This window comes from Natator depressus, chromosome 2, assembly GCF_965152275.1.
Source record: "Natator depressus isolate rNatDep1 chromosome 2, rNatDep2.hap1, whole genome shotgun sequence".
Taxonomy (NCBI): Eukaryota; Metazoa; Chordata; order Testudines; family Cheloniidae; genus Natator; species Natator depressus.
Genome location: NC_134235.1, coordinates 218010599 through 218029449, shown reverse-complemented (window position 1 = coordinate 218029449; position 18851 = coordinate 218010599). Strand labels below are relative to the sequence as shown.

Sequence of the window (18851 nt, the reverse complement as noted above, 5' to 3'; positions counted from 1 at the left end):
CTATGCCCAGGAGCTCTTAACTGGAATGTGTGTTTGGAGAAGTGAGCCTGGGAATGGGAGACCGCATATGCCTATGTGGGTGGATGGAAGCATCAGTGGATGGGAAAGAAGGAGGAGAGAGAATGGGGTGAGCAAGAGGAGAGAGAACAAAGAAAAAGAGAGAGAACATTGGTCTTAACTTGACCCTCACTGTTTAAAATTAATCTAAGTAACACAATAGGAGTCAAGAGGGATATTTCATTACTGCTACAGCAAAATGAAACAGCATCAGGTCAGGAACATATGATGAGGAACTTGAGGAAGCATAAAATAAAGAAGAGCAATTTCTCACACTTAGGTGCTGCAATGCAGAGCCACTTAAGTAGAAAAGAATTTTTCTTAAAAGATTTCTGTACTATGTTCTAAAAGGTATATTAGATCTTATTAATAGCATTACATAGCCACATTTAACATCAAATGCATTCATTTTAAATCACTTAAAATATTCCTTAAACAGTAATAAAATAAATGTAGCAATGACTTTTAGGGGGAAATTGCAACGTAGTAGCTAGCATTCCTGAGGGATGCTGTGGAAAAAAAAAAGGGGGAGGAGGGTTAGAAGTGTTGTAGCTTTGTCTTTATGCCTGAAGTCAACTGATTGCCAGTTAACTGGAGGTAAACACCTTTGTATAGTTAACTCTGGACACTCCCCAAATATATAGTCCAGGCTAGACCCCTAGGGGAACCAGCCATTTGAGGATTATCCAGACTAGCATTTGCAAAGTTGTTAACCACCTTGAGTGCAGTGGCAATCAATAAACTCAAGGTAAAAACCCTCTAGTGATGACAATACAAACCTGCCAGGGTCAGAGTAATAAAGAAAAGAACATAGAACCACTAGGAGCAAAAGATCCCCAGTAGACAATACAGGAGGCAGGAGGGATGCAGTTCAGAAAAATGCGATTTCTACTCACTTTTTTAGAATGAAATGTAGTTAATTCTCATAAACTTCAGCCCAGGTGAGAAGTTCAGCAAAGCAGTACTGGGCAGAGGGGAGAAGGCAAAGGTGACTTTATGCCCCTCCCGCTTTGCTGCTCCTTGATCCTGGAGCAGACTGGGAGTTGATTTGCCTTCCAGGGTTGCTCTAAATTGTGGCCACTTTTGCCCAACTGCCTATGGCCCAGCAGCTGGGAACTGGTGAGTTACTTTTATGCTTTGCCTCATCCCCTTTTCTCCAGCCAACCTCAACAGGACAGTAAGGCCAGCTTTAAAGTTCCTTTTGTGCTGCTGGATTTGGCTCTGAGGTGTGATACAGCTACATCAGTAAAACGCTTTATTCTGTGTTACCCTCTATGGCATAAACACAATAGATACTACTTAAGAAAATACAATCCATACAAATAAAAATTAATGCTCAGTTACTGTAGTTTAAAGAAATAAAAGTTTCCTGTGATTTTGAAAAACTTGGTTGTAGCTGACTGCATTATTCTGAGTGGAAGCTTAATCCTGCTTTAAGGTTTAGATAGCTTTCGATTTATACAACCAAGCATTTTTCAAAGCCGCATTTCTTAGCCTACCGGAAAAAAAAATTATCTATTTCTACATTGGCTTCAGGTTCTTGTTTTCAGCATTGTCAATTTTTTTCCTCCCCCAAGATGTTTCAGAAGAAAGCTTTGGAATCTGTCTCCATTAGCTTTAAGATACTTTGCCAAAGTGCTCTTTAAATTCTTCTGCTCTTGTGTTAGCAAGAATTGGTAGCATTCATTATCTGAGTAGCACAGTATGCATGGTGTAACAATAGATAAACTATTCTAATACTGTAATAAGGATGTGTTAAGGCTTAATTCTCATGACACTCTTATAGTAAGATATTGAACATATATGTGGTATCTATTCTATGCATTGTTTTTTTACTTCAGATCTTCCAGCAGTGAAATCAGAAACAAGCTTTGCCGAAATCAGACAACTTTGAGGGCAATTTCTTTGAAGGGATAATGAATGTTCAGGAAGTTGTTCATCTATAGTTTTGGAATAAAGAAAACGCTTCAAAAAAAGCATCTCTGTTCTCAACTTGGAAGTTGTTTTCTCTTTATTATATGTCAGTCCTCCAAGGAAAACATGGAGAATGTGGAAATGGAGACTGTGAGATGACTGATTCCAAAATCAGACATGCCCAATGAGCACCATAAATGACAGAAAAGGTGAAACAACCCAGAGGGAAAGCTACAGTAACAGAATTCATAGTTTTCAGAGTAGCAGCCGTGTTAGTCTGTATCCGCAAAAAGAACAGGAGTACTTGTGGCACCTCAGAGACTAACAAATTTATTAGAGCATAAGCTTTCGTGGGCTACAGCCCACCTCATCGGATGCATAGAACGGAACATATAATAAGAAGATTGGACATACCATCCTTGTGGCCATAACAAAAACAAAAATCACAGGTTATTCACAGTCCCCTCACAGCCTCCAAGGGCTGATGTTCAACATCTGGAAAAAATGTAGCTAGAGGTTGCTTGGTTTCTGGAAAGACCAGGTCAGTTCACTGCTGTCCGGAGGAGGGCCACTTGGGCTACTGATAAGGGCAGTAGAGGTGTTACAAGCTCACTGCCAGCTAGCTGGCTGCAGACTGAGTCAGTACTTCTGTTGAGCACCCCTCTGGCTTGAAGTAGATTCCATTATATACAGGGTTTACAGTTAGGTTCAATGTCTCTCAGGACCCCCCCCATACAAATTGTTCCAGACCCCCTGCACAAACCCACCCTAAATCCTCTCAAGATCCTACCCTGAGGCCCCTAGTTTTCAGTATCGAAGTTTACTCACTTTCCACATTCTTTTTAATTGTCATTGAAGCACTTGTTGCTCCTTCCCCTATTAAAACAATTCTAGGAGCTGAGTTTAAGGGAGAAGTGGCCAGAGTACTACTTGTTCTGCCCCTTATGGAAATTGTGGTCAGCCTTATCTGCCTCAATTTGGGCCAGTTGCCAACCTTCTTTGCAAGCATCACTGTTTATTGATCTGTATTGCAATAGCACCTAGGGGCCACAGGCAGGGATTGGGGCCTTATTGTGATAGATGCTGTACAAACACAGAAACAAAAGATAGTGCCTGCCCCAAAGAGCTTACAATGTAAATATGACAAGAGACAACAAGTGGATACAACAAGCAGATGGGGGCAACACAAGGAGGAGTGACATACTCCTGGTTGGCATGGCCAGCAGGGGTCACATCACACCAGCAGCCTAACCATTTTTGTGTTTTTCAGAGGCATCACGGCACAGGAGAGTTTTACAAGGAGCGAGGTGGCATTGCAGAGGACACATTTCCAGCTTCCTGTTCCAGAATAAGAGGAAATCAGTAAATTAAGGAGATTTAGCCTAATGCACACTGCTAGGATTAGATCAGGAGGACTTGCGCAGCATAGGTTTCTAACATTAAGCTGAAAAGAATAGAGGACGCTGCTAGTTGTTTTTAATGACAGTCAATACTGGAGAGTGACTTGCTTGTTTTTCAACATCAGGGCCTCAGACACTTTCTGTTGGATAAACGTTGCTTCTTCACTGGGGTTGTGAAATGTGAGCATCACAGCCCCGAGATACACCACAAGCTCCTCCTGAGACTGCAAGGCGTTAGGGGGTGCCTACACGGCCTGTGGAAGCAAGCCTGAGGATGGGGGTGGGCTTCAGAGCCTAAGCGGCAACTTTGAAGCACTTGTCTACACAGTTATTTTTAGAGCGCTAGTGGGAGCCCCCTAGCCCAAGTCTGCCGACCTGGGTTGGGAGGCTTGCTCCTGTGGGCTGTGTAGACATGCTTTCACTCTCTGGGATGTCTTTATCTTTACCTAAACGGATGCCATGCTTTCCTTCTGTACTTATGCTGCAAGGTATATGAAAAATCTTCTCCATTTTTATTTTTGCTCCACCAGCATTCACAGCTCCGCATGTACTTTCTCCTTACCTGTGAAACTGCAGAGCCACAGTATTATTAGATATTAGCTTTGCGTTTTCTGAGCTAGGGGATTTAGGGTACAATTGATTTTAAGATTGCTGTGTTTGTACTCTAGCTTTAAACAGCAGGGAGCTGCATTTCCAAGAATGTCATTGGTGGGGAGGGGGGCCACTGATTCCTTCCTTGAGGACCACAGTGTGCAGATTACTCCTTAAATTTCTCTTTTCTGTATCTCCCGTGTTCTTTGCTGATACCATTAGTTTCTACTCGAGCTGCTGCAATCTTTGTTGAAGCTGAGGTCACTCATCCTCCATCAAACAGCCTTCTCTCTGCCTTCTCCACTCACTGTATGGAGTAATTAAGCTCTCCTACTATATTTTGTCAGAGACATGCGATAACATTGATTTTGGAGTGGAGCGCATAAGTCAGGACTGGTGTTATTTTAGGATTAACACCAAAGTTACAACTTCTGAAATTCTTTTTTATTTAACTACTGAAACTCTACGAAGATCACCTGAATCACAGCCTTCTGTTGAACCCTGCCCTAGTGTATGTTCAAATTTACCAGCCTTGGGACATTTGTGCGTCTTCTTGAATTGATGGCTAGATTTTTCCCATGTTTGGAGGCCAATATTGGTCTAAGCACATTCTTTGCTTGACAGTTGTTTGGTTTGGTTTTCACTTCACAACAGTGTCTTTGAGTAGAGTTATATTCTGAAAGGTGACTTGTAAAAAATAGCTTGATGGGGTTTCACGTGGATTGTGTCTCAATGACTCCATATTAAATTTGCTCATTTTACCAATAAAGAGATACTTGCTAACTGCTAGGCCTGCAAGCTCAGCCTGAATTTTGGCAGCCAAACTGCCTGCCTTCTGCATTGTGCCTCATCACCAGCAATAAAGATTTTGTAGGTGTGATGCTGCCCTCAGTTATACCTCTTCACTCAAGGCCGGATTAATCTGCCCTCGCTCGACCTCTTCCCCCCAAGGCCCCGCCCACTGCTTGCATGGGGCGAGGGGGCGGAGAGGAGTGAGGAGGGGGTGAAGAGGTGCAAGTGGTGAGCGGAGCCTTGTGGGGGAAGAGGCTGAGTGGGGGCGGAGCCAGAGTCTCAGTGCTGGGGCCCCTTCTGAGTGTGGGCCCGGCCCCTCAATGCCATCAGTGTCATTATAAACCCAGGTTTCAGAGTAACAGCCGTGTTAGTCTGTATTCGCAAAAAGAAAAGGAGTACTTGTGGCACCTTAGAGACTAACCAATTTATTTGAGCATGAGCTTTCGTGAGCTACAGCTCACTTCATCGATGATGTGAAGGGATTTGATCAGGGATTGGCTATATCTCAGGTAAGTGCCCTAATCCCTGGGCTATATAGTCATTCTACCTCTTCACTGGCCCAATTAACATTTAATTATACAATTAATTAAATAAAGTGAAACAACTTCAACAGGAGAGATGGACGGAGACCCACACCAGAATATTGCATAGACCTGTGGTTAGGGTATTCAGTTAAGAAGTGGCCTATTGCCTTCAGTGGGATTGTACTGTTTAAGAGATGGCATCATTCAAAGATCGTGGGGGTTGGATAGTTGGTCTTGAAACTGGAATTCAATGAACCATTCTGGTGAGGATGTGGGTATGAGCCAGAACAGAATCTGGTGCACACACGCAGGTCCTGCAGAGCAGACAGTAGAAAAGAGCAGTAAACATTTATTTGTCACCAAATTGAGCAAGTTTGCGCCTGCATGCAGAATGAAACTGCGCTTTCAGGAAATGGAAACTGAGATGTGAAGTATCCTACTCTGGGTTGTCTCTGTAGTACCCTTCCCAATTAATCACAAGTACTGTTCAAGCCTGTGTAACTCTAAAGTTCTGGAGAAACAGAAATCGAAACTAAACATTGAATATTTAACTTCACTGTAAAGTTGATTTTACTATATGGTGCTGAAACCTGGAGACTTATTAAGACCTTCTTATTATCTGAACTCTATGTTTTCATAAACAGCTGCCTTAGACAAATCCTCATGACCAGATGGCCAGAAAAAAAAATCACAAATGAAGAACTCTGAAGGAAGACAAAGCAGAAACCAATAGGACAGGAAATTATGGAATGAAAATGAAGATTACTAGGACAACATAGAGAACAGACTCAAGTAACATAACAAGACAGACATTAGACTGGAATACCCAGGGCAAGAAGAGATGAGGTAGACCAAGGATAACAAGAAAACACACAATAGAAGGATAAATGAAAGATCATAGGAAGAAGATAAGGCTAGGTCCAGGTCCAGGTCTAGATTTAGGGACAGACAATCCAGGCGACTGCTTAGGGTGCTGGGCTCGGGGGGTGCCAGGCTTGGGGTGCTGTTTATGTTGTTAGCAACAAAAGGGAAAATAGAATATTTGAAGTAAAATGTTTCAGGTATTCCATAGGCAGGGCCGGCTCCCGGCACCAGCTTTCCAAGCAGGTGCTTGGGGCGGCATTGAGAATGGGGCGCCGGTCCGTGTCCTGCGGCGGCAATTTGGTGGCAGCCCTGCTGCTCTTCTTGCCGCGGCGGCTTCCGGGTGCGGCAGCAATTCAGTGGCAGCTCTGCCGCTGTTGCGGCAGCGGCAATTTGGCGGCGACTGCTTGGGGCAGCAAAATTGGTAGAGCCACCCCGTCCATAGGTGGATTGATTTTTCATTAACTGACTAGAATATTCTGGACCTTTGTAGAATCTCATGGAACCTTTCAGACTTTCTGAGAACTACATTTTCCTTGAACCTCCTAGAATGTTCTCAGCTGTGCCCTTGCGAGTATTTAAGGGGCGAGGAATAGCCAGTCAGCCAGTGAGATAAAAGAATGAAGTGAAGTGAGAGCCTAGCTGCAATATTGTGAATCTTGTTTTATTGTGTAATTGCATAAGTGTACTTGTGTTTTAAGACTTGAAGACTGTAAAAGTAGCGACTAACAAAGGACATATTTAATGACACACCAGCAATATCTATTGACCCATATGTACGCAACAATATAAAAGAAATAGTTACTTCTTTTGCCATGCTTAACACATAATGTTTGATGACTTTCTAAGACTGTGGAATGTAGACATTTGCTCTCCCTAATACTGTCTGTTTTACTCTGTAGAAAATAAAAGATGCCCCCGAAGGAGCCTTGAGGAGCTCAGCATAGGAAGTGAAAAGCTCCACTGCAATCTAATTTGCAGCAAGGGGCAAATTTGATGGGAAAATATCTGAAACAGAACAGCATAGGCTAGGCTTTAGGTAGTAGCGATCGTCACAGTACAGAAGAAATTGAGGAGTGAAGTTAAGATGATGGAAGTCCTATTACTAAGGGCTTGCCTACACTTACATTTTATGACTTTACACTCACCCCCCTGAGCGCAGCAAGTCAGAGCTCTTTAAAGCGCTAGTGTAAACAGGCTCCAAGTGCTGAGAGCCGTGCTCCCAGTGCTCGGAGCTATTCCCCTCTTGGAGGTGGATTACCAGGAGCGCTGGGAGACCTCTCTCCCAGCGCTTGCGCGCGACCACACTCGCACTTCAAAGCACTGCTGCAGGAGCGCTACCGCAACAGGGCTTTGAAGTTTCCAGTGTAGCCATGCCCTAAGGAATTAGCAGATTTACCTGAAGATAAGGATGGAAATGTGAGGAAAGTGATGGAGAATAGTCCAGTTTTCCTGGTAGCATAAAGGAGAGTGATGATAAAGAAGTATGTGGCTCACATGAAAAGGAGACTAATGACAGATAAGAATCTGGTGTACATGAGAAGGAGAGCAATGATAAAGAAGAATCAGCCTCACATGATGACAGAAACAGCAATGAGAAAAACGGCACACCACAAATCAATATACCAGACCCTGCTTTATGGCTGGCCATCCTATACTCTGCCAATATTGATCGTACAATTTTGAACCAGCCAGGCAAAACTGAGGATATTATGTTTCCAGTAAATGAGCAGAAACGACACTTCTCAAAGTCACACTGCAAAAGTGTGCTTGAGAATGGTGAGAAACTGAATTGGTGTTGGCTAGTTTACTCGAAATCAACTGACAAAGTGTTCTGTTTTTGTTGCAAAATATTTGACAAGAATGCCAAATCTTTGCTTGCGCCTTCTGGGTACAATTACTGGCATAACTTAGCATAACTTAGCTGATGCTGTGAAGCAACATTGAAAGTCACCTGGCCATTTTACGGCCTATTCCTAGTGGTTGGAGGTTGAGTCCAGGCACAGACACAGAAAACCCGCACGTTATTAATGTAGAAACCCAGCATTGGTGGAACGTGCTCGAGCATCTGATCTCTCCCTTGCAAAGAATAATTTGACTTTCTGGGGCTCGTCGGATAATTTGTTCACTGAACATAATGGTAATTTCCTTGGTTTGGTAGTGCTCCTTGGGGCATACGATGATGTCATGCGTGAGCACCTACATTGAGTAGTTTGTAAAGAAACTATGGACCATGACTGCAGCAAAACAATACAAAACATATTGATGTGGCTCAGCAAAGTGAAGTACTATGCCCTAATAATGGACTGCACTCCTGACAGATGCCATCACTGCTGCCAAAGAAATGGCGGAAAACTTAGGAGTTGAGCCTGTCTTCAGGGAAACTCATATTCATTGGAAGAAGAGACAGTTTGGTTAAAAGAGCAGAGTGAGGTGATGGGAACCTCAGAAGAAAAATTCAAAAGAGAGGTTTTTTGCTTACTCGTTGACACTGCTTGAGTATCCGTCTAGGAAAGGTTTGGACAAATGAAGCACCACAAAAAGACCTGGGTTTTTTTGTATGACTGTAGTAAGCTGCTGGCAGACAGGAAAATGCTTTTGAAAAATTGTATGGACCTTCACTGGATGTGACATATGGGGAATGTTTGGATGTCAATGATAAAGAACTCTATATAGAATTGGACAACCAGTCACATTTTGCAACACAGGAAGCACTCTCCACTCCAAGTTCTCCAATTCATCCATGATGCAGAGCTGAAGGATACTTTCCCTAATGTGGATAGCTTTGAGGATTCTGCTCACGCTGCTGGTCACAGTCGTGAGTGATGAGCACAACTTTCTGAAGCTCAGGCTCATTAAAACATATCTTCGATCGACGATGGTCAATGAGAGACTGACATCACCTGCTATTTTATCACTTGAAAATGCCATTGGCCAGTGTTTGGATTTCTCTGATGCTGTGTTTCAGTTAAAGAAAAGCGACCTTTTGAACTAAAGGACTAGTGTTTACTTTCTAAGGCAGTCACTTACTGTAACACTATTTAATACTGGCCCACCCAATGTTGGTGCACAGTTCAATTTCTTGATGTTAGTACATTTCAGTTAAAAAGGTTCTATAAACACAGAGGAAATTTTTTTTATTTGCTTATATATGGCATGAAAAAATACAGATTTACAGATCCTAGCATGCAAATGTATTGTCTTATGATGGATAAATCATGCACGCATATTGTGCATCAAAGTCATGAAATGGATCACAAATGTAATAAAAATAACGTATTCAAAAGTTTAACAAATGGGGAGAGGGGAGCACCAAAAATGCTCCTCACCTGGGCGCCATTTGGTCTAGGGCCGCCCCTGGGCAAGTCTACACTAAAAAGTTAAGTCAACCCCGCTACATAGCTGAGGGGTAATCCACACCCCTGAGTGATGTAGTTAAGCTGACCTAACGCTCAGTTTAGACAACACTGCCTTTCAGGGAGGTGGATTAACTACAGCAATTGGAGAACCCTACACTCGGGAGCATCTACATGAAGTGCTACATCTGCAGCTTTTCTAGTGAAGACAGTTAACATCAGCAGTGTTGAGGTGAAGATTATGAAACATCAACTTTGCAGGGCTGGCCATTGTGTGTAGATGGCTGATACTCTTCTTCCAAAGCAAGTCCTCTTTTCTCAACTTTGTCATGGTAAGAGGACTCGTGGGGGACAGAGGAAACACTACAAGGACACCCTGAAAGTATATCTTCACAACGGAGGCATTGACCCCATGAATTGGGAAAAGCTGCCTGGCAATAGACTGCAATGGCATTGCATCAAACATCGAGCCTCAGCCTGTTTTGAAGAGAATTGCCCTGCTCAAGAGGCTGCAAAATGGCAGAGGATGAAGGAAAGTGTGCAGCATCCTGACCAGCAGTTGTGCTCTCTCCAAGCAACCACCTGTCATCTATGTGGAAAAACCTGTAGCGCACGGATTGGCTTCCTCAGCCATCATAAGTCTCATCAATGACTTTTTTTCCCTTGGCAGCCATCATCCTTGTATCGAGGGATAGCTGATGATGAGTGAAGACATAGCTTAAGACTGCAGCAGCAAAGATGGAAGGCCGTGGTGAAGGCCCTATGCTTCACATGGAATAGAGAGGCATAAAAATATAAGAGACTTATGTGAGGCACTGTGCAGAGAAAACATGTGGAAAGTCTCTGCTACTGGCCATGTTGAGGGAGAGGGTCAAGGTGAGGAGGGAAGATGGTAGGTCTCCTGCTGAGAAATGGCTGACGCTGAGTGCTTGGGCACTCACTATCCCATCCTCTCACTGCTGGAGCCTCCACTACTGCCCCTTTTATGCAGGAATATATTGTACAAAAATAGTGCTCTAGAAATAGCCAAGTGGCAGAAGACATCTTTTTGCCATTTTTAGTGGCTGAAATACACCAAGAGAGTTTAAAAATGAACAGCAACCCAAGTAAAAGAGAACAGGAAATGAAAGAAACATTCATCCTGTCAGGAGTAGCCCCATAGCTCTAGCTTTCCATGGCAGGATGAAAAGTTTCTGTCTGCTTTGGCACAAAGCACTAGTAGTGCTGTCCTTTTAAACCTGGGTGTGCATGAATGCATATCTTGTAAAACGGAGCAAAGCAGCATGGTATTTTTAAATGGTTAGTTTTGCTCTGAATAAAGCAATTACTCCACTTGTCAGCAGGAGTTAAATTTACAAGCTCCAAGCAGTTTCTCTCTCTCTCAAAAAATCAAACCTGCTCTTAGAAAATACAGAGCAAACATCATATAATTGAGGCCTGTGACCTCCTGTGAGCTGTGTCCTTATTTGGCAAGGCAAGTGCTTAAATACTGAGCATTTTGCTCAGAAGCTGATACAAAATGTTGAATTAATCTTATTTCTGTTACGAATTACACCTTGTAGGACACGCACACAACTGCTACGAATTACACCTGATAGGACACGCACACAAGTGCTACAAATTACACCTGATAGGACACGCACACAAGTGCTACGAATTACACCTTGTAGGACACGCACACAAGTGCTGCGAATTATACCTGATAGGTCACGCACAGTTCGAATCTAGGCTGAGGCACAGAAATAAAGTCCACAACTGCAGAGTTCCCAAAAGACACTAAATTTATTACGCTTGAGCGTGGTGCCCCCCTGCTAGCCAGGAGGGGACCCTGACTGCAAATTATACAAAGGTTATATACTTTTTAGCAAAGCATGTTGCCCTCGTGCATCGGAAACCTTAGCCAATAAACAAACCCTTGTCTTATCTACCACCTATCCCTGCTTGGTGCATTCCTCGTGCTATACCAGTATGTTAATTACACACCATGGTCCTAAAGCCATGCATCAATAACTTTTATTATCAGGATGGAAGGCCTCACATCAAGGCCAAGAGACAGGGAGTTAGAGACTGACAAAAACCAGATACTGCAAATCAAGGCAGGCTGGAGACAAGGAGGAGGATTTTCACATGGATTCAGTATCTAAGGATCACTCCTCCTGGTGTATGATGTGCTGGCATTTAAACAATGGTGGGTCCCAAACCAAAATGGAGTCACATGTGCTAACTTTTCCTTAACATTTCTTATGAAGGGCTAACTCCAACTCTCAGGAGCTCTGATTCAGTGAGGTATTTAAGCACATGAGTACCTTTAGGCATCGTGAATATTGACGGCCGCAGGATTATTCAGGTGCTTAAAGTTAGGCACATGCTGAAGTTCCTTGCTGAATCAGGGCCAGGGAGACCTGTAGCTAGATAGACTGCAGTAATGGGCAGTGTGGATTTGCGCTGCATGAGTGCAAGCACGGTGGGAGGACAAAATTCACACCTGAACTCCTGGTGCACACCACTTCACTTCTTATGGGATGCCGCTTGCTCTCCCATATAAGTCCCTCTCTTTGGGCCACCGTGGAGAAATTTTTCATGCTTCTAAGGGACTTCTGAGTGCTGGTGAAAGGAACCTGTATGCAAAATTCTGTAATTTTGTATGAGATATATGGCAGGACGATGTCTTCCATAAACTGCCAGAGTGATTTTATAGGCTTTTGAAAATCATGCCCTCTAAGGAAAATCAATAATTAACTAGATGTTCTAGAATTCAAATCTTTGCTTTGAGACACTTATATTAGTGGATGTCTGTGTTCAGTTGGATAGACGTGTCCATCCTTCTAGCTAGAGCCTCTGCTTCTGAGATAGCTGCTATGCTTTAAATACTCCTCTTAATGGGGGAAGTATCTCTTCTGTTTTATGTAATCTTCAGTTCCACATATTTTGAAACTGCACAACTTGTATTGGTGATGCTGAGGGGGGCTCTAAATTTCCATTTGAGAGATCTCTTGGAACCACTATGGTACAGAAACAGCACATATTCATATCTGGAGCAGAGAAGCCATTTGTAACATGGATTTAAGGTTCAGAGGGGTTTGGAAAGCAGCCAGCCCTGTTCTGGAGAGAAGACCAGCAGGGAAGTGCTAGGAATCATGGAACACAGCTTGGCAGCATCAGGTTATTGGGTCTGATTATCAGCTAGGGAATATACATGAAGGCCCCAGCTCCCTAACGGAGCCTGTGACCAAAAGAGGGCTAGGAATAAACTCTTCTGTGACTACAGCAGAGGACCGTGAGGGGGTGGGAGCCCTGTGGCCCACTTCCTATTGGGGTGGATGTCTTCTCCATTAAGCTGCCAGAAGCCAGGGAGCCCCAAAATCAAAGTTGAGAACAGGGCTATTACATTATTTTGTTGCTCCACGTTTCCTTTCTTTTGTACTGGAGAATAAACAGATCCCTGAGGTAAAGGCCATGAACTGAACTGGGCAGTGCTGATTATTTTTCCCAGGCTGGTGATTGAGTCCTCCAGCCTACACCATTTTTCAGTGTCACAATTGGGGAAAAAAAAGGCTTCCTTTTTATAATTTATAGATCAACTCCACAGATCTGCTAGGAGGATTTTGACCTATGTATAGTAACAAACATGATGTGACAATACTGAGGCACTGCATTTGAGTGATGAACAAATAACCTATCATAGCCCATATAATGAATAGCATATGTTTGCAGTGAAGCAGAATGTTCGGGGAAACAGACCACTTCTGCTTGAAATGATGAGTGTGGAGGATAGTCTCATAAAGAAGAAAGAACAGTTTAGAGCAAGAGTGGCTCCTACTATTCAAATTGACCTTTAGTGTGGGAAACCTAGCAGGGAACACCTCACTGTATTGTTTTCCAGCTAGGAATAATACCCTGTGAAAAAAGTACAGTTTATTCTGGGAACAAATACTCTGTCATTCGTGATCTTCAGTCCTCCTATTCTGACAATAGACTGCAGCGTTGCAGTTTGTACTTGTACTAATTGCGAGTGGACGGTTTGTTCAGTATGTCAAATCACAATTGTCATATACTGCTGCAATGGGTTATCAAAAAACAAACAAACCCCAAATCTGTCATACTAGCTATGAGAAGATGCTGGGAAAACAAGTATTTAAACAATTCAGAGCGGAACGTAAAAGTTACACTGAAACCATATAAAGAAATAACTGCTAATTACATCAACAGTGCTACAAGAAAATGAGCACACAGAGAGTCACAATAATGTGACTATTCTGAATATGTGATTGTTATAAGAAATACCTGGAAAAGAAATGCTCTGAAAATGATCCAAAACTCTAACTCATAATAAAACTACCCCAGAAAATCTGCATTTTGATACCCAGCTAAGGATCACACAATAAGATAACTGCAGGGCACTCATGAAATAACTTATGTTGTTACATGTTGCTATGTAGTACATTGTGACCATACACCACTGCTATTGGAAACACTGATAATTATAAGGTAACTCATATTCCCAATGCTCTGTACCAACCAACTTTAAGAGTTCTGGCCAAATGTCCCAAGAATTTGTTTACACTAGGAGATGCTAGATAAAGTTTTCCACTGTTGCTGTCAGTGGGGTGGCTGTTGGTAGGAATGGTGGGAACATACAGAATGATGGACTGACATTTCAAATAGAACTTCTCTGAACAAGGTTAGAGAACATAGGGTGGGATCCATGAAGGAACTCAGGCTTAACCCTGAGTGTTAACTCAGGTGTTAACCCTCCCACCCCTGAAAGACAAAAGTTTTTCTGCGACAAGTACCTGTGTGAACGAGGGGTTGCAACACTGAGCATCATGGTGCCTAACTTTTAGGTTCCTAGAAAATCACAGGAACAACATTGAGATCCACAAAGCCGAGTTTGGCACTTAGGATCCCTATACAATGAATGGGGAGAGACAGACGCCTTAGGATATGATCCAGAAAGCCAGCAAACTAGGCAAGGAGCTGCCTAATCTAACCAATGGGAGACACTCACCAGAGATGAGTGTGCCAAAGTCCACCCCTCTCTTGGATATGTGCTTAAGCCTGGGCTGCACAGACGTGACTATCTCTGCTTGTGATCCACAAGTGGGATCCCATCTCTTGGAGCCAGGCAGATGAGATGCCTACGCTGTTTCTTGCAGGACTGAGTTAGGCACCTGCGTTGCTCCACACAAAGCAGCCAGAGGAACAGGCAGTGGTGCCCATCTTATAACTTTTAGCCTAGCAGTGAGAGCATTCAGCTGAGATGTGGGAGACCAAAGTTCAATTCCACCCTCTCTGTCAGAAGGGAAAAAAGACTTGAAAAGATTCTCACACTTGTCAGGAAAGTGCTCTGACCACTGAGCTATGGGATAGTCTGATGTGGGGCTCCTTCAGTCTCCCCCATTGAAGCTGTTACACAGTGGATAAATAATGAAAGAGTGATGGAGAAGAGGGAGTGGACCTGAGGTCTCTGGCCGCCCAGGTAGGTACCCTAGCCACTGAATTAGAGTCATTCTCTCTCTGGACCTATGAGCAGGTAACTATCTACAGTGGAACAGTCATGCCCAGAGGAAGAAACATGGGCACCTAGGGAACTTTTAACCTGAACACATAGGTGTTGAGTGATTTAGGCTCCTACAGGTTTTGGCAGCCGTTTTGCAGATCTCAGTGGAGCCCAGACTGGGACATAAGTGCCCAACCCAAGATGTAGGTGCCTAAGTCTGGGGTTTAGATGACAAAGTAGTTTGTGGCTCCCCCCCCATTGAGGATAAAATGGTGGTGCTGACCTGGAGCCCTGTCTACACTAGAGCACCCGCCACTTTTACTATTGGCAGAGCTGAACCAGTGGCAGCAACAGTGGGGAATTTCTGGCCAAAAATCCTAGCACAGAGACCCATTTTACTTGCTTGGGGACTGATCTGTGGCTGTGGAAGCCCATAGGAGGTAGAGTTTGCTTTCCTTGGACCTCTACCTCACCTTAACCCTCCCCACTTTACAACCGTGTTTGAGGGCACTTCTCTTCCCGCTGTGTTTTCCCTTCTAATGACATGGAAGGACTACCCCTTTTTTCAGTGATGCCTCTGTTTAGGATTTTGTTTGGTTTTTCCATTGCCTTGGTATGTTCTAATTCCTACTGTTTGTTATTAGGATTTTGTATTAATTCTCAGTGTTGTTTTATAAATAAAATGATTATCCCCACGGTCACATTGCCTCACTGTAAGTGGAGATAGCTGTATCATGAGCCTGACACTCAGTTACGATGTTAGGAAAGGCACAGTTGTATCCCTAGAGACCACAGACGTGACAAAACACAGCGGTGCCTACAACAGGAAAAGATACACACCTTCTCACTATGTCTGATGGGAATTATGATATAAAGATGGAGCTTTTAAGAATTACACCCAGCTGTCCCTGCTAACCAGGCACTTATCCATGCTGAAATAAGCACCTCCTAAATAATTACTCAAATTTATTTACAAGAAATGAGTGGAAACAGATTCTGCTGTAAGCTTTTCTACCTATAGGCCACCTGAATTTATTTTTAGTTTTCCATTCAGGGGTTTACTTGCACAAAGAATTGAGTGTCATTGTTAGCAAAAATCCAACATAATTTTTTTCAATTACTGTAGCTTATTTTACATAAAATAATTTAATTTTCCACCAAATACACGTAAGTTGTGAATAAGCAGTTTTCCTGGCAACTATGTAAGCAGCGCCAGGATGAGCTCCACCCTGACATCTGGTGGTGAGGTGTGGCAAGTTGTGGAAAAGAACTTCAGGGGCCGATCTCATTTGCATAGGCACACCCACCCCGCCTAGAATGAGGCCATAGCTGCCCAAATGGTCACTTTGGCTGCTGTGGGATCCCCAGTGTCTCTGTTATTGGGGCAGGAAGAATAAATTGTTATTACCCTGATTATGGGAATCAAAGACAGTGGAACTGTACTTGGCCTTTTGTTATGATGGAGGGACTCACCATCAACTAAGTAGCACTCGCTAGGCAAGGGTCATGGGTTCTAAAACTCTGTGAATTGAGAGAGGTTGGGGACAAATATTAATACTTGGTGGCACGGGCCCCTTGGTGAGGGCCTTACATGCTAATTGCACTTCCTCCTCTCTCCACTGTGGAATATCAGAGCTGATTTTGATTTCATTAGGAGTCTAGTTACAGGCTGCTGAGCTCACTTTGGGCTAATGGTGCACCAGCACTGAGGCTCCCCTACTACAAGCTGAATTCACCAAAGAGCTGAACTGACTAAGAGCTGAAATCACTGAGAGTTGTGTTAAGTAGTGGGGGAGCCTGAAGATATATTGTGGAGAAGTTTGCGGGATGGCTGGAGTGCCTTGTGGACAGGCTGGTGGAACAGCTCATAGGACGGCGGGAGCTGCTGGTGGGACGCGGAGTGGAGTGGAGCTGAGCGAAGCAGTTCGTGGGACGGCTGGTGGAGTGGAGCGGAGCAGAGCGAAGGCCTATGGAGCTGTGGGGCGGTCAGCTTCAGATCATGTAAGGTGTCTTTTACCCCCGCCCCCATCTCCACCCAGGTTGGGAGGTAAAGCTCTGCAGATAAACTTTTGAACTCTGGGGCTGCCCTGACCAGGGACAGAGACTTTTGGGTCATTGGACTTTTGGGACTTTGGGTGATTCGGGGTTGCTGGACTCAAGAACCAAAAGGGAAAGGCCCAATTTGCTTGGGGTGGGTTTTTTGCTCATGGGTTGTGTTATGAATCCTGTTGGTGGTGTTTCCCCAACATAATACCACATTGTTTCTCTCTGTTATTAAAAGGCTTTTTGCTACACTCAGACTAGGTGCTTGCGAGAGGGGAAGTTTGCCTCTTGGAGGCGCCCAGCGGGGGTGGTATATATTTGTCCCAGGTCACTGGGTGGGGGCTCGAGCCGGTTTGCATTGTGTTATTGGAATGGATCCCCTAGATATTGAACCCGGCCCTTGTTGCTGCCAACTCTGACGGGCAGAAGGGTTACAACTATAATTGATAAGCAAGGCATAGAACAGTGCTGTAAGTACAACACCTACTAAAATACACGTACACCTGTTAGGGACAGCTTTTGCTTCTGCAATTGCTATGTATGCAGGCAAATTTGTGGTTTCCCAGGTACATTGGTTTTCAGGCATTTTGAGAAGTAGACAATCATTGTACATGCAGCTGAAAATATGGCCTAATATGTCAAGGTAATTGATACATAGATATCAGTGGAATTATTATGTTATTACTTTCCCCTTGGGAGGGGGGAAATTGTTTTGCACACTGACTCACTGATCTGTAACTTTCAAATAATTCTCCATCATGAGCCTCTGCACAAAAAAAAAATAAGTAGAGGCCAATGGGATGTTTGTTCACTTTACACGTGTCTAATATTAATATCACAAGTGCAATTTGTTGAAGTCTGCCACCCTTGGTGAATGATGGACAGCATGCATTGAAGCCAGGGTAGAGAGCCAAGCAATTGAAAATGATGTATTACTGTACAAAAGAAAGAAAATAGAAGACAGCCCTTTTGAAATATTGATACTGTTCTAACATTTTGATTTTATAAGCGTTTTGAAAGAGTTGTATTTTAATTTAAACAGCTTAAAATTGCGAGTTAACAATTAACTGAGCCTTAATTATCTTGATCCTTTCTTTCACTGCGTACAAACATCTCTTCCTTGACACAGCGATTTCCACATACAGTTAATTTTAATATCATCCCCTCTGCAGTGTTTTTGGAAAGGCTGTCTGAGCACATTTGCATTAGCAGGGCTTTGAACAACATTTAAAGCCTTATGTGATCTCAATTTTCTCTACTCAGTGCAGAAACATCACTATTCTGTAATTCTTGAAGCATTTCCCCAAGCTACTGGTGACTGTTTGCACACTAATAATAGAGCCACAGAAGAAGGGAATATATGATGTGAAAATGTTGGAGAAAAAGGAAAAAAAACAAGCAGTCATGATTACTTTCAGAGACAAAGCATTTGGCAAAAGAATCCTCTGCTAAAATTAACCCTACTGGCAAATACATGTAAACCTAACTTGCTATGATATTCCATACCTGGTAATGCATTAATATATGCATGATGTAATCATATATTTCTCCAGCAAGTCTGTTTTCTGGTCTCCAGGGAATAATGACAAACTGAATTCCTAGTAAGGGCACCAGGATTAGTGTGGCTCTGACAGCTTTCATGTACATGTTGGACTCAGCCCGATGAGTATCTCTTAGCTTTGTCACCAGAACTCGGACGATGTTAAGCAAAAAGAAAAAATTGACCTGAAAAAGAGAGAGTCTTTATTGGTAAAACACTCAAATTAAAATACAAAACCCAGCAATGACAACAAAACACAGCTTCATGGCCCTG

At 43.3% G+C, this 18851-nt stretch overlaps 1 protein-coding gene across 4 annotated transcripts in view; it reads right to left on the bottom strand.

Moving 5' to 3' along the window:
• The window catches only part of CALCR (calcitonin receptor), a 261199-nt gene that overhangs the window by 20329 nt on the left and 222019 nt on the right, over positions 1–18851 (bottom strand). For all 4 annotated transcript variants that reach the window (XM_074945913.1, XM_074945912.1, XM_074945915.1 and 1 more), the window contains exon 11: positions 18545–18763. In XM_074945913.1, coding sequence (XP_074802014.1) covers positions 18545–18763 — 219 coding nt within the window. The remainder of the gene's footprint in view (positions 1–18544; positions 18764–18851) is intronic.